Genomic DNA, 15,576 nt, shown 5'->3' with positions numbered 1-15,576 from the left:
GCTCGAGGCACTCCTGTAAAACCCGCCTTCACGGATTATGTCACACAATACAAAGGTACACCAGCAAGAGGGAGATGAATGAAATAAATCACTATACAAGTATATCAAAAGAGGTCGTTTAGTCTTTATTTACAAACTTGGACACCACACGTGGCTATTGACTGACCATGAACAGGTAATAACTTACTTGCATTTTTCATTCGTTGATGACTCGCGGTCTTGCTGTTTTTGTTTTCCTTTTTTTAAACAATAAAATTTTTGACTAAAAGTGTGTTGTAACGCAAACGTTACTGAACGTACCGAGTAAAATACACTACTGCGTTACAGCAAAAAGTAATACGTTACTGTAATGCATTACATTTGTAACGCGTTACTCCCAACACTGATAGCACGCCATACAATTTTATTGAATTTGAAATAAAATTAAAAAAACAGAGCAAAACCTGCCATTCAGCCAAACCACATGTAATATCTTGGTCATCTTTCACATAAATGTTTGTGTTAATGGAGTAATTCACAGTAACATACGCATGTGTTCATCATGTGAAATACACTTAATAAAATGTTGAACTGCACAAGTCTGTGGAACTGTAAAAGATTCCTGACCAGCAAAGGGAAGGTTTTGCTGATCCTATCGTCTAGTTTATACTGAGGCAATCAATAATGAGCAACAATGAATTTAAAGTCCTTCACAGCAGCAGAAAATTCGTTTTTACCAAAGTTTTATCTTTCACCATTGTCTCCCCTTCTTGTTTTACTATTTGTTTAAATCTGTCATCTGCAACCCAAGACAACTGGGATATAAATTATTTTATTGTTTCCTTGTAAAAAGAGAGCCTATAAGCAACAGCAGTAAAGTCAGTGCAGTTAAGACTGTCATAAAGCCAGTTTACTGTCCTTCTTAGCAACAGACTCTAACATATCAGTGAATTATCACCAAAAACATATTCAAGAATTACTGTTACAATAGAACAACCGATGTTTAAAGAATAGTCATGACTCATGAGGAACATAATTCTACAGAGCCAGAGTGGATGCTTATGAGAGAACACTGACAAAAGGGGGAGGAAAATTAGGGTTGGCAGCATTCTTCTTACTTAAAGCTGTTAAAAAAGAGGCAACAGAGAGTGGGGCTGGGTCTGATTGCTGCTCTGAGCAGGAAAAACCTCAGTCTGTTTTCATGGTGCAGCGATAACCTGGACTTTTTTTCCCTTCCTCTTCCCTGTTACTTTGCACACAAGAACAGCTCATGTCTTTGATATGGGCATGATGATCTTTGAGCCTTATAGGACTGTCCTGTTTCTGGCTTTATCCGTGGCTTTTTTACAATTTGTGAAATGCCAAGACGAAAACGGTGGTAAGTTGCTGTTTATTCATGAAGCTAATTGTGCTGATGCTAAAGCTGTTGCTTTTGATCTTGGTATAATGACATGGGACTAGTCTTAATATTATTTTTTTATTTAATTTTATAAATGATTACCAGTAAGGTTTATTTATGTATATAAAGTGAAATTGTCTTGAAAGGCTTGAATTTAAAGCTTGTTATATGTTAATTGTTAACTGTTTAAAATTTGAGCTTAATTTTAAAGGATGTTGCATATATCTGCATAAGATTTTGGCTGTACTTTTGACCAGCATGCATCTTTAGCTATGCCATAAGTTTGAGATTTGGTAGCCTAGTACTTTTGACAAGCAAGTATCACTAGCTATGCCATGTGGTTCCCATACTGTAACATGATTAAGGGTGATGTCACTTTGAGTTTTGTGACATGAGGATGGGCAAAGGGCACAGTTTACTCTTAATTCTTCAACATTCACCATCAGACTTGTTGTCTACTTGCACCAATATCCTCCTCTCACATCTGCTAAATCGATTTCAGCTTTAGTACTGTGCTCACATGTCTCTACAGGAACACATCTTGCATCCTAATTCGAAGCAGATGTGTAAGGATATTATGAGTAAGGCTCTGACTCTGAACATGCAGGGAAAGAGAGAAAAAAAAAACCCAGCCGAGAAAACACCTGAGTGCTATTACCTCAGTCATGCCCCGGTTTAGAGCATTTCAAACATGTGACGTGTATTTTTCCCTAAATGATGTCACCAGACACAACACTTCTAGGGAGGTTCTCTTGATATTGAATGTTTAGCAGATTTTGATATATGCCTCTGAGCAACAAGTTTTACGTGTGCCTCCTGGATTCAAAACCTATTGTTGGGGTTTCACAGGCAGTACGCCACCTTCTGGTAAATGATCCTTACACCCAAAAAAATAATAATAATTAAAATTTATTTGAACTCTTTAATAATATAGCATACATACACAATTATAATGTTTTTTCAATGTAAAAAGAGATTTTATATTTCACATCGGTCTGTGCACTTTAAGTTAAGCGATAATAATATTTTATTTAAGTGAAAGTTTGTAGTAATTTTTGGTGGCATTTCTCTAAAACTATGTATTTTGGTGGCTATGTTTGACTATGTTTCCTGCTAAACTGCATATTTGCCCACTTGAATAGGCTCTATAAACAAGTTAGAACTAGTCTTATATGTATATTTTAATCTCTACAGTACAATTAATAAAACAATTGCAACTTCATGTCAACTAACTTTCATTAGAGTAGTAGTCGACTACAGTGGACTGGTAGGTTAGGGGTAGGTGTTAGGGTTCGGGTTAGTAGAATAAGTTGACATGTAATAGCAAAGTTACTTATAGTCAGTAAAATGTCTGTTGGGGGGAGCATCAAAATAAAGTGTTAGCAGATATTTAGCAGACAGTCTACTAACACTCTAATGTGAGTTAGTTGGCATGTAGTTGCAAAGTTACTTATAGTTAGTAGAATATCTAAAGTGGACCATCGAAATAAAGTGTTACCAACTTAACTTAAGTCTGTTTGTGTACATAACCTACTATTCCTTACTTAAAGAAAATGGCTAAATTGGTTGGGTTTCAAGCTAGTTAAAGTGACTAACTGAAAACAGATGTTTCTTTCTAAACAGTTTTGTTACAAGAGTAATATTTATGTAATGTAAAAGAGTAGAAAATTACTTTAGAAAAGCAAAACAACAAAAAAGTTAAATGTGCTTTTCGAAAAATGTGGTTAGGTTGCAAGTATTTTTCTATCTAATGCATAAAAGATGCTGTTTCTCTCACCCTGTCCTTTCACACAGACATTTCAATACCAGCACGCACCACATAAAGTCCAAGTGAAGTTGTTCTGTTCTTCATCCATTCCACGTGATCAAACATCTTTTCATCTGAACGTTATCACATGGAACAGTTTTAAATACCCCTAATCTTTTGGATAATGTGTCATTTTGTGTAGATTTGGTTAAACAAATCCACACAAATTACTTCTCACAATAAAGTGAGAAACACTGTAATTTCTCTCTGACCCAAACAGAAGATTCTTTCTAGCATTATACCGTTAATTTAATTTTTTCATTATAAGGTTGTGTAGCCTTCTGTGCTATATTCTACTTTTCTATATGTATATTTTTTACATGAATGAATGCCCTTTTTTGTTTAAAAACTGGTTTCAGTCATTGTTGCCACATCAATTATATTACAACAAAGAGAGTGTTCTCACTTTACAGCTAAATATCCAAATATGCGCATTCGACCGAGTCCACAGCTTATGTGCTGATGGAAAACATGTGCTGCATTTTTGAGCTATGACTTGATTACATGCCTCTTTGGTCCTGCAAGAGGGAGGGAAACAGCGAGAAAGAGGGAGCGGGAGAGATAACCCTATTCTCCATGACACCAATTTCTAACACTATTAACCTTTACTGTACAATCCGTAGCACCTTTGATCTCCAATATGGCTCTGGGGTTCTCCATGGAATAAACAATTTAGAGGATGGATTTTTAATGTTTAGCGCGCTCTTGAGCCTGCTCCATGGGAACTACTTATAAAGTAAATTATGGCAGTCAGTAAATGCAAGCCCTGGGGATGACTTCCAGATGTTAAACTGGTTGCTTTGGCAGTATTTGTAAAATATTAAAACAAATGTTGGCTAAAATGTGGTTGTGGAGGAAGTTATGTAGCCGATGTAAAGAACACTGTGTCTTCGAACAGCATTGAGGACAATTGGGGTTGGAAAATGAGAGCAAATGCAGACATTTTACAACTTTAAACTACAATAGCTCAGCAAAGTCTGTCATGTGCAAGCAAGCCTTCAGCCTCATGTTCAATAGATGTAGTGAAAAACCTTCAAACATACTTTTGGCAGTCTTACAGGGTCAGGAAGCAAGGAGGATGAGACATATGTATGCCAAACATGACTGTGTAGAGAACGCAGAGGTTGGCAGTGGAGGAAATGACGAGATCTCCCCTTGAGATGGTTCATAAGCTTATACACAGCTGTTCCAGGTGGTCTGTATATCATCTGGATTTGGTCTATACGTTTTTAGTCCTGTCTGTTTGTCTGTTAATGCTACACTAGTCCCCAAAAACATTTCTTGATGGATAAAAGTAGAAGCCAGATTTAATATACTGATTATTTTGTGGATATAGGCTAAACCATAGTCACCAAAAAAAGAAATGTGTGTCATCATTTACTCACATTCTTGTTGTTCCAAACCCATATGGCTTGGAACACACGAAAATTATTACAATTTTTCATAATGCAATAGGCGTCAATGAATAATTTCGACAGGTATTGTGAACGGAATTAAAATTTCAAAGATTTGTTGATAAGATCTGACTCAAAATAATTATTTGTTTTCACATTAGACATTGCTATTTCTATCATGAACACTTAGGGGTACTTAAAAAAAATTACATTACTTAAAAATTACACAACTCAAAACTTAAAAATTTTACATGTCTTTAAAAGTTTTAGAATACAGCACATATTCATACTGAGCTGACTACTTTTTTTTTTTGTCATTTTGCAGTTTGTAATTTTGGAGCTTGATATCCCCATATTCACTATCAATATGGCTTATCTTCAAAAGTTAACTTTGTTTGTTTCATTGCAGAAAGAAAATCACAAAAGGATTAGTAGAATAATGACAGAATTAACATTTTTGAACTATCCTTGAAGGACAGATAACATGCTCAATGCCACAAGTCATTATACTAACTGAACCTTATCACATCCGCTGCCTCATTTTTATTAGCCCACCTGTCCGGTAAAATCCCCCAAAAATATTATCCTCTACTAAGGAAGTGACTAATATTTACAAAGTTGTCTGCCATAACATACAGTTAACATACAGCCATACCATTCTCAAGCTTCTCACACTATGAGAAATTTACTGTACCATGATGGTGTTGATACCAATACTTAAAGTACATAAAGTCCTTTGTGGCTGCCAAGCTCGAACATATATTATGACAAGATGAAATGACAGGTTTTGAATTCGCGCCATAAGATCAAATCAACATAACTATTCCACATTACTTTTGACTTTTGACAGTGACTAATAGATTCCCTGATAAAACAGGGAAAAATGCAACCTTATAAAAACATATCAAGTCAAGACACTCAATAATTTAAGGAAATATATAAAAAGCTTGGCTTGATATGTTTTTATGAGTTGAATTGTCCCACCCAAAGAGCACCGGGATACGGATTCTACACCCCATGCAGCACTTTTTGCATTCCTTGTTTTAAAAATGCAACCTTATTAATATTCATGCCTCACTGCATGATGGGAACACCAGTATCAGAAAGTTTAACTTAATTTTATAACTTTGATACTCAAAGAATCATTGTAAACATAACAAACAATTCCAAGTAAAATATAATTTCTTGAATCTTGAAGCTTGAATCGAGTACTACAAATATTTAATATCCTTTTTTTAATGCTTGCCTGAATTAACTCATTCAATATAGATTTTTTTTTCTGTAGTATTTACTTGAAAAAGAAAATAGAAAAATGAGAACTCTCAACATGAGAACACAGTGTGATTTTCAACTCAAGCAACTAATGCACTTCAATCAATCATAACTAGGCCATCTGAGTCCGCCCAGTTTGTATGGAAACATCTGCACAGTTTATTGAGTCATGGACACAATAAGATTAGATTCTAATAGTTATAAAAAACAAAGTCATCCTGAGATGCCATGTGGCAGTCACATTTCAGTTTGTAAATGTCAGAGGTCCATTAGAAAATTACATATTTAATCTTTATTTGTGTGTAATATCCATTGGTTAAAAAGCAGCTGAAGTTTGAAATAGTTCTCAAAATGAAAATCAAGAAATAATGTACCAAATTACTGTTAAGGAGTTTGATTCTTGTTCTGTTGCTAAGCCATTTGTTGTATATCCAGTGTACACTCAATTATTGTAAATTTTAGGCCAATTATAACAATTACTTCCTCACGCGGTTTTTCTTTTTAAATTAAACCGACGTTAAACATTGTTCATGTATCCTTCTAATAAACTAGCTACAATCCGTATGTATCCAGTAGATCAATGTTGCCAAAAAAGTTCATATATCATATTAAGGAAGAAAATGTGATCCAGGCACAGAATTTCAATCTGGCAGGAGCTTAAAGTTCAAAAACACATTCACGAAAGAGACATTTTTCCACCTTGTAAGTTAGTTCTTTTTCGTATCTTCACAGCAGGAAGTCTCTCACTCCGGCATTTCCTCTGGACAGAACGCTGAGTAATGTCTAGGTCTTAGCAATGATATAATTCCTTGCTGTCTCATAATGGTTACAGCAAATCTACCTCTTCTTATTGTCTTACATTTTTAGTCAGCTAATAAGGACGCTCTTTTTGTCATTAAAAAATAGTGTATATTAATAATGAAGTATTTTTACTGTTAGTGTACTTAACGACCTCATGCAATTGCTTGATGAGTGCAGTTTTCCTTTAAAAGTGCAACTGATATGACCTCAATGAGGTATCTAAATTGCTTTTTTATTGCATAATTTCAGTTTATCACATCAAACTGTGCTCTAAAACCCTTACCTTATACCTCTTAGTCATTAAGGAAATAATTTAAATATTTACCCTGCTGTTTAATCTAAGCTTCTATGCTCGATTAGGCTTGATTAACACATGCCAATTTAACTTTCATAGGCTCTATATGAAAATTTTTGAATAATATAAAATTAATATAATGTATCTGAATAAATATAATATATAAGAATACATATTTTACAGTATTTTGTATCTCTAAACAAAATTAGACAGTATATGATTTTTGTTTTACCTAGAGCGTAAAGTATTTCTAGGTACCATAGATTTCTGGTCAAACGATTAGAGTTGTTGAAATTAATCTGCGGTTAATCACTTATTTCCCAACCAGCATTCTCACAAAACACTGCAGTCAAACCAGCTGCTCATGACTAATCAGACATTTTCAAAAGCTCTAAGGAGAAGAGCTCTATAACCATGGAATAATAAAAAGGAGACAAAGCATTGAGTCTATTTCTCATCTAATCAACAATGAGTCTTCTGCTTCCTATTCTCTAATTTGAGTTTTTGAAAAGATTCACTTAGTCCATCTGTTTACTTTCATTTATAAAACTAGATCGGACAGAAATACATTAAATAAAACATCAAATCTGTGGTAACAAGTTTTTTTCGATAGTACACTTTAGACATTCTACTAACTATGAGTAACTTTGCAACGTGTCAACTTTACCAGTCATTAGAGTAGTGGTACTGTCTGCTTAATATCTGCTAACACTTTATTTTGATGCCCCCCCATCTACTACCCCCATTCTACTAACCAGACCCTAACCTAACAGTCAGTCTACTAGTCTACTAATGAGAGTTAGTTGACATGTATTTGCAAAGTTACTTATAGTTAGTTGAAAGTTTAAAGTGGACCATTGAAATAAAGTGTAACCAAATCTGTTTCTATTCAGTACTTTGTATTTTTTGTTAAATTTGTGATATTATACATGCTGGATGAGTTTGCAATACATTATTAAGTAGGCTACATAAGTTAAAAGTTAAAACACAACCAACCAGTATCGGTCTATACAATTTATGGCCTTTGCAAGAACTGACCTTTCAGCTGACCTTTTGACCATTCAAAACGTCATGCTTTAAAAAGATATAAGACGCCATAAACTTCAAAGGTTTCCAGAGCAAGTGTGGGATGCCTTCTAGTGGAGCAGTCGGCAGTCTCACTTTTATAAGATTAAAACCATGTTCATTACAGCCGATTTCAAATATCTACAACAGACATATGAGGATTTCTGAATTGTGACTTGTGATGCAGCCTGAATCATAATCACTCCGTGTTCGCTCGTTGGCCAGAGGAGAACTGGCTCCTGGCTGAGCCTGGTTTCTTCCAAGGTTTTTATTCTCCATTCTGTCACCTGATGGAGTTTTGGTTCCTTGCCACTGACGGCTCTGGCTTGCGTTGGGAACACTTCATATTCAACAGTATTATTGATCTGACTGTACTGACGCTGTTGGATGAGAACTGAACTGAGCTGGATGATGACATCCTTAACTGCTTTAAAGATGAAATGAACAAATGTAATAATTGATGATCTTTACAAAGGAACTGAATCAACACTGAACTGACTTCAGCTGAAGTAAAATGCATCATTCTCCTGTTATCACTGTAAAGCTGCTTTGAAGCAATCTGTATAAAATGGTATAAAAATAAAGGTGACTTGACTTGACTAATTCGTCACATCTAATGCAAGTGTTTCTTTTGATCTCAATTTCATGCCCAAAGAGAAACAAAATCCAGAGATACTATTGAAATATGTTTTGTAATATGCATTTCAAGTTTACAGTTGATTCTAATGACAAAGTTTGAAGCTTAAGTTAATCCAAGGTAGAAAAAAAAGAAAAAGGGGAAAGAGGCTGATCTGAAATGGAAGTATCACGGTGTGGGGTCACATGAAGTAATGTTTATATAAATCCACTCCGCTGATGCCTCGAGGTTCTCCATCCAAAACAGTGTAATGTAAGCTAGAACCATGACAGGCCAGCTGTGGAAGCTCTGCAAGCTCGCACAACATCCAAACAAAGCAAAGAGGAGGAAAAGCACTACGAAAAGAAACATGAGGGAGGGATGTTTCCAATTCCTGGAAAAAATTAGTAAGTTGTTCCTCACAGGATGCACAGATATTAAAATAATAATATTAATGAAATCCACAGCCTGGAAAAAAATATATATATTTTTCTCTTACGAATCATTAATATTGTAAATTTGATTAATTTTTTAACTGCCCTGATGTTTCACTCCTGATGCATGAAAACAGGCTAGGAAAGCAATGAGTAGGCTTATTTCAGGTCATGAGATTTTGTTGATTTCAGCCAAGAATGTGACTGGTATTGACCTGCATAAATTAAATATCTTGCCTGACACTCACACAGAGACACATTTACCCCTTCAACGTCTGAACATATATTAAGTTTGTATAAAAAGGGCAGGAGTTCAATTTGTGTACACATTAAAAAGTTAAGGAATCTATAAATAACAATATGCCATGAGCAGTTTTTGCCATTTTTCTTAAATTTCTTTGCAGCACAGACTTGTATCTACTTCAGTCCTCCATATACTGAAAAGACCAGCTCTATTTCTAGCCAAGTGTATTATGATACCGTGAATTTCATGATTTCTCAGACATGTGGTAAAATCTCATTAAGAACTGGTGGTAAGAGTTTTAGAGCACAGTGTGATGTGGCAATAAAATTATTCTCACCGCACATCATCGAAAGCAAAAAAAAAAAGAAAAAAAAGTGGAAGACGTGTCCAAACGAGGAAACCATGTTTCCTTCTACAAGCAAGGTTGTTCTCCCTAGACTGAAACCAGTGTGACTCCTCATTTGTATCTCAGTAAAGGGTTGTCACAAGGACATAGAGTAAAGGCTTGAATAATCATAGGCTTCACAGTAACTTTGAGGTCTATATGTCTGGAGTGACAGTCTAAATTACAATGTAGACAAATCACCAACATCCCATTTTCACACAGATTCTTCTTCAAAAAGAGGGAGTTGTGTGTGACTGTGAACTGCGGGGAACTCTATCAGTTAATTACAAGAGAGGTCAGAGGTCTGTGAAACACAATTTATTTGTGTCATTGACTTTTAAAAAGCAGGACTGGAGACCTTTTAAAGTTTCCCTGGAGTTTGAATGAAACTTATCTGGTTTAACTGTTAAACAGATGCTTCCTTCATGGAAAAAAAAAAGCATTTCCCTGGATTGTGTGATTACCGTAGCATTCATCAATGAAGTTCTTACAATCATCATATAATCAATTTATCATTTAACATTGTCCGGTGTTCAGATGAAACTCTTATATTTATTGAATAAAAGATTGCTCTCTCACACACATAAACTCATATACTTGGTGTTGGAAAGACAGACTGAGATGAGTCACTGTTTCCATAAGTTTCCACTGTTTCTAACCCATGCAGCCTTGTTCCAACAACAAAGTCCCTGAACAAAGCAAGTTATGAGTATTTCCACATAAACCAAAGGAAAATACATGTGATTTATATTAGTTAAACTCCCACAATGCAGTATCTTGGTGGAGATGTAAATTGTAAAAAAGCTGCCCATTGTTTTCCTAGACCGTTCCTACGGAAGCCTAAGCATTTGGGAGGGAACCACAGACTTTAGCTGACATGGAGTAATGCTGAGCATGTTCAGTGTGGTCAGGTCAGGCCAGACTGGAAGACTGGTGGAAAATGTACGTCATAAGTCCACAAAGGACCATGCTTTTGCTATCATTATCACTAGGGGATTTGAAGCGTTGCTTTTTGAAAGCGCAGAGTGTGCAATAAAATAGGGAAAGAGTGAGCTTTCTCTTCACCTTTAATGGTAAGGTTTTCAGTGGTGGCTTGAGAAAGATTGTTCTCCTCCCACAAATTTGAAATGGCTCAAACACATTTTCAATGAAATATTCACAGGGGAATAGACAGTTCCAGCTGTATTGACTAAAATACTTACCACTGAATAATTTTATTACCCTATGTGCATGGACTATCTGGGTTGAATCTGCTTTTTCAAATGTTTTGTAATTAGCGGTGCTTGCCAAAGGCAAGGCATCACTATTGTTATTATGCATACTTATTAGTGGTGCTTGCCAAAGGCAAGGCATCACTAGTGTTCTTCTCCATACTTATTAGTGGTGCTTGCCAAAGGCAAGGCATCACTATTGTTATTGTGCATACTTATTAGTGGTGCTTGCCAAAGGCTAGTCCCGCAGCTTTTGTCACAGACCCACGAATGAGGCGTCAAATCGTGCGGCCTATTGAGGAGAGGTGTGCTATGACTTTTATAAGCGATCGGGTGTACGGTGTTTGCCCCACGGGCAAAAAAGCGGCCGAAAAATCCCATAGACTTAACATTGAGACAAACTTTGACCACTCGTATCTCTGAGCAAGAATTTCGCAGAAATGTGTGGGTCACTACAATTGAAGAGGCTGACAGGTTCTGTAAGAACATACCTCACAATGGGGTAAAAGTTGCACCCCTGGGGGGCAGGAGCTGCCCAAAGTTGCTCCATTGACTTACTATGGTGTGAACGGCCCCTGAAATGAATGTGTTAATAGTGTCAGAGACCCCTGAGTGAGGCGTCAAATCGACCGGCTCATTGAGGAGAGGTGTGCTATGACTTTTCTAAGCGATCGGGTGTACGATGTTCGCACAGCGGACGAAAAAGCGGCCAAAAAAGTCGCATTGACTTAACATTGCGGAATGTTCAGAAATTTAAATCCCAACCGACTTTTTCACACACACAGACACAAAGGGCCTGACACCCCTGCGTTTCTCTCCCTCTCTCTCTCCCTCAGAGGATTTATATTATCAAGCAGCCAATAAGTAATGGCCTAAAATCTTAATAGCCTCACCCTAGCAACCAATTACAGCACCCTAGCAACCGTAGGCCATAGGCACGAGGCCACAGGCCAGAACACCCTAGCAACCACCTAGCAACCACCTAGCAACATCATAGCAACCCCCCAAAACACCCTAGCAACCGCCTAGCAACCACCTAGCAACCTCATAGTAACCACCCAGAACATCCTAGCAACACCCTAGCAACCACCCAGATCACCCTAGCAACCACCTAGAAACACCATAGCAACCTCATAGTAACCACCCAGAACATCCTAGCAACACCCTAGCAAACACCCAGAATACCCTAGCAACCGCTTAGCAACACCATAGCAACCACTCAAAACACCCTAGCAACCGCCTAGCAACCACCCAGAACACCCTAGCAACGCCCTAGCAACCACCCAGAATACCCTAGCAACCACCCAAAACACCCTAGCTACCGCATATCAACCACTCAGAACACCCTAGCAACCACCTAGCAACCACCTGAACACATGAATAAGCCATATCTCAGCACCAAAACATCATACAGACATGTTTGTTGGTTCGTATGCAATCATGAACCACACTCTAGCAACCGTGTGGCGAGTTTTGCCACTGCAAGCACCCCTTCACATTTTCTTCTGGAAATGTACCATTCTAGTTCCATTTATTACTTCGAATGCCATGGACTGGGACAATGGAAAAGTGGTTTTTATGTGTATAACTGCTAGAATATGTTACCGTAATTATTCACACCATGAATGTGACTATAACATTGTTGTTATGCAACAGATCTATAAACAAGATAAACAAAATTTGACTAGCTTGTTCTTATGTTTTTTAACCTCCAACAATATATATCCATCTTCAAATCCTGCTCTACTTCCAATCCGCAATGATCACTTAGGCCTGGAATGATGCAAAGAGTGACAATTACTGAATATATCAGCCTGAACACTAGTCTATATTTACATATAAACTAGTATGTTTGCTGGTGTGTTCTCTGAGGTTGTCAGCAGGTGTGTGTTCAGAAAAAATATCTCTCTTTCCATTGGCATCCTTCCCTGAGACATTCATTCCCTCTGGTCAAAAAAGGTATCAACAATTTCCAATCATCCTAATACATCCGCTTCATTCATTTATGCTATGTTTATTCATTAGCTTGTGCACGCACTTTTGGCATGCTCACGTTCAGAATTTAATGGGTGTGTGTCCCCTTAAGCTATAAGTTTTAGTCACATTTGATCTGCATCCCAGAGTCAATATACGATGATCGTTCCTCATAAGTTCCCTATACAGTGCTAAAAAGGTTTACATCTTTGCCTACTTTTTTGCTACAGTATGTAGTTTTTGGTGATCCTTGTCTGTATAGATTAGAGTATTACGGTATATTGAGATACATCATAGTCCTTACTATTTTAACCCACTTTCTCACATGGCGGGGTACAAAACATCCTCTTCAGAGTGAAGTTTTCAGGTGAGCAGAGAAATACCAAAAGGTTTCATTAAATGGAGCTCAAGAGCGCCACCTGGTGTATTGGTGTTACAGCAGCAAACTGCATTCCTAAATGTTAGCAAATATTTGCCACAGCTGTTCTGAAAAGTTATTGTAATTAATTGCTTAAAAAAAGGTGTTAGGACATTGTTTATTATAAATATTTTAACTTTATTTCAATGATAGGGTGAATAGCACATTGCTGGAAACAGTATGTGGATCAGACTCAGTGGAGAGCATTAGCTCATGTCTTCCCACAAAAGCCTTTCTAAAAGACAAGAGATCACATTTTCCAGTAATTCCCAGCCACTTTCTCAGGGTATAGTAAAGTCTTCTGTCTGGCCTTCTAGACTAGTTGCATGGCATGACACACATAATTGCACTACACACATAAGGTGATTCCGTGACTGCCTTTTCCATTCTTAAAAGTATGATTTTAAACATTTGATCAAATACAGAATGAAAAAATATGAAGAATAAATTCAAAATTCGGGCAAAAATATGGCTTGAAAAAGACCGAATGACATTCTCATGGGAAAAAGAAGAAGGGGAAAACATTTTAAAAGAAAGTTAGCGTATTTTGTTGATGCATTTAGAAAAATAGCTAAAATAATACATGTCTAACCTAATTAAAGATGTGTCATATAAGCTCCTTATATTTTTAACACACACACTCATGCTATGTGCATTATTTACATAGTTTTTACCTTCTTTTTGCTTGTAGAGGATGAGTTGAGCTGTACAGAGAACGGGCAGGTGTACACAAACAGAGACATCTGGAAACCTGAACCATGCAGGATCTGTGTTTGTGACAGTGGGACCATCTTGTGCGATGAGGTGCAATGTGATGAAGTGTCTAACTGTGGAAAGGTAGTAATCCCAGAAGGAGAGTGCTGTCCTGTTTGTGACACAACACATGACAGTGGCAATGGCAGACCAGGTGAGGATGAGCACCACAGAAACACGAAAACAAATTAATTTAAAGAATCTGTAGTGTTTTGAAATGTGAGAACAGATAAACAGCTACTATTTTTTTTTCTTGTCAACAGACAGAGTTGCCAAGGTAACCTATATAGTTTCACTCAGCACTGCCAATATGCAGTTATTTATTTAAAGTGATACATAAAAAGTGACTTCAAGTGACACATTTTCACTATTCCTAATTTCAGGGTCAGAAAGGAGAACCTGGAGATGTCCCACATGTATGTTTGAATTAACATTTACCTTACATTTGAAGATGAGGACGGATATATGTGTACAGTTTGTAAATAATACAAAAATTCCATCTCGATTTCAGGTTATTGGAATAAGAGGTCGTCCTGGACCGATGGTGAGCTTTCCTCCATTGACTTTTGTCCTGATCACTATATAAAAAAAGGATAAATCAAACAGATCGAGTTATACAATTAAACATATAGTAAAATAAACCAGTGCTTTCATGCTTATGTCACATATACAGCATCTACAGTAGTGGTTTACTTGCTCTATGTTTTCTGATGTCTGGACACTAGATGGGGACAGAGCACAGCTCTGTGTATTTCCATAAGCTGGGTTGGTCTTTATTTGAACATATTTTTAAGTAATCATGTTGTTAAATGAAGTTGAAACCTTCTACACTGACTATTCATAACTCATCCAATCATCTTACAGTCAAAATTTTGTGTACGACTATGACAAGATCTTAGACAGACTAACGCAATAGTGCTAATGGCTATAAAGACAGTTTTTATTTGCCTTATGTTTTTTTTTTTTTGATTGTTTGTTTGTTTTTTTATATAGGGGCCTCCAGGAGCACCAGGATATAGAGGAGACAGCGGAGCGAAAGGTCGACCTGTAAGAAACAACTAATTAATTTCATAATGTGATTAAAGATGTGAAATATTGTGTAATATTTTTGTAATGTTATGTTATTTTAGCCTGACTTAAATGTCTCTTGTAGGGTCTCAGAGGTCCCCCAGGATATGATGGAGAGCCCGGTATTCCAGGACAGCCAGGAGAGCCAGGGCCCCCAGGACATACCCCAGGAGTGAGTGTTACCAGACAGATCAAGCAACATCTAACAAAGTGTTACAGCAGTTACAGAATAAATAAAGCCTCATGTCCTCTGTTACTTAGGGTGAGTTGTCTTCGCATATGGCCGGGGGATTTGCTGACAAAACAGGAGCTCAGCATGCTATGATGCCTGGAGTTCGGGTAAGTGGAGATTCTGTAATATAAACAAAACAATAAAAAAAATTATATCTAAGAACTCTTATGTAATGACTGAGGTGCAAGGCACCTAACCCTCAATCGCTTCATGGGCGCCACAGCAAAAA

At 36.9% G+C, this 15,576-nt stretch overlaps 1 protein-coding gene across 2 annotated transcripts in view; it reads left to right on the top strand.

The window, feature by feature from the left end:
- The first annotated feature begins 1,021 nt into the window (after window positions 1–1,021).
- Window positions 1,022–15,576, top strand: part of col5a2a (collagen, type V, alpha 2a) — a 29,801-nt gene continuing 15,246 nt past the window's right edge. The window contains exons 1-8 of one of the 2 annotated variants that reach the window (XM_077215959.1): window positions 1,130–1,357; window positions 13,986–14,201; window positions 14,311–14,324; window positions 14,431–14,463; window positions 14,559–14,591; window positions 15,041–15,094; window positions 15,201–15,287; window positions 15,377–15,454. In XM_077215959.1, coding sequence (XP_077072074.1) covers window positions 1,261–1,357; window positions 13,986–14,201; window positions 14,311–14,324; window positions 14,431–14,463; window positions 14,559–14,591; window positions 15,041–15,094; window positions 15,201–15,287; window positions 15,377–15,454 — 612 coding nt within the window. In that variant the 5' untranslated portion in view covers window positions 1,130–1,260. Of the gene's footprint in view, window positions 1,358–13,985; window positions 14,202–14,310; window positions 14,325–14,430; window positions 14,464–14,558; window positions 14,592–15,040; window positions 15,095–15,200; window positions 15,288–15,376; window positions 15,455–15,576 lie in introns of both variants that reach the window. The other variant, XM_077215960.1, reaches the window with a different exon arrangement.

This window comes from Siphateles boraxobius, unplaced genomic scaffold (assembly GCF_051911475.1).
Source record: "Siphateles boraxobius isolate OS27281-9 unplaced genomic scaffold, OSU_SipBor_1 7, whole genome shotgun sequence".
Classification (NCBI taxonomy): Eukaryota; Metazoa; Chordata; class Actinopteri; order Cypriniformes; family Leuciscidae; genus Siphateles; species Siphateles boraxobius.
Note: the sequence above shows the minus strand (reverse complement) of the source record. Positions and strands in the feature narration are given on the sequence as shown.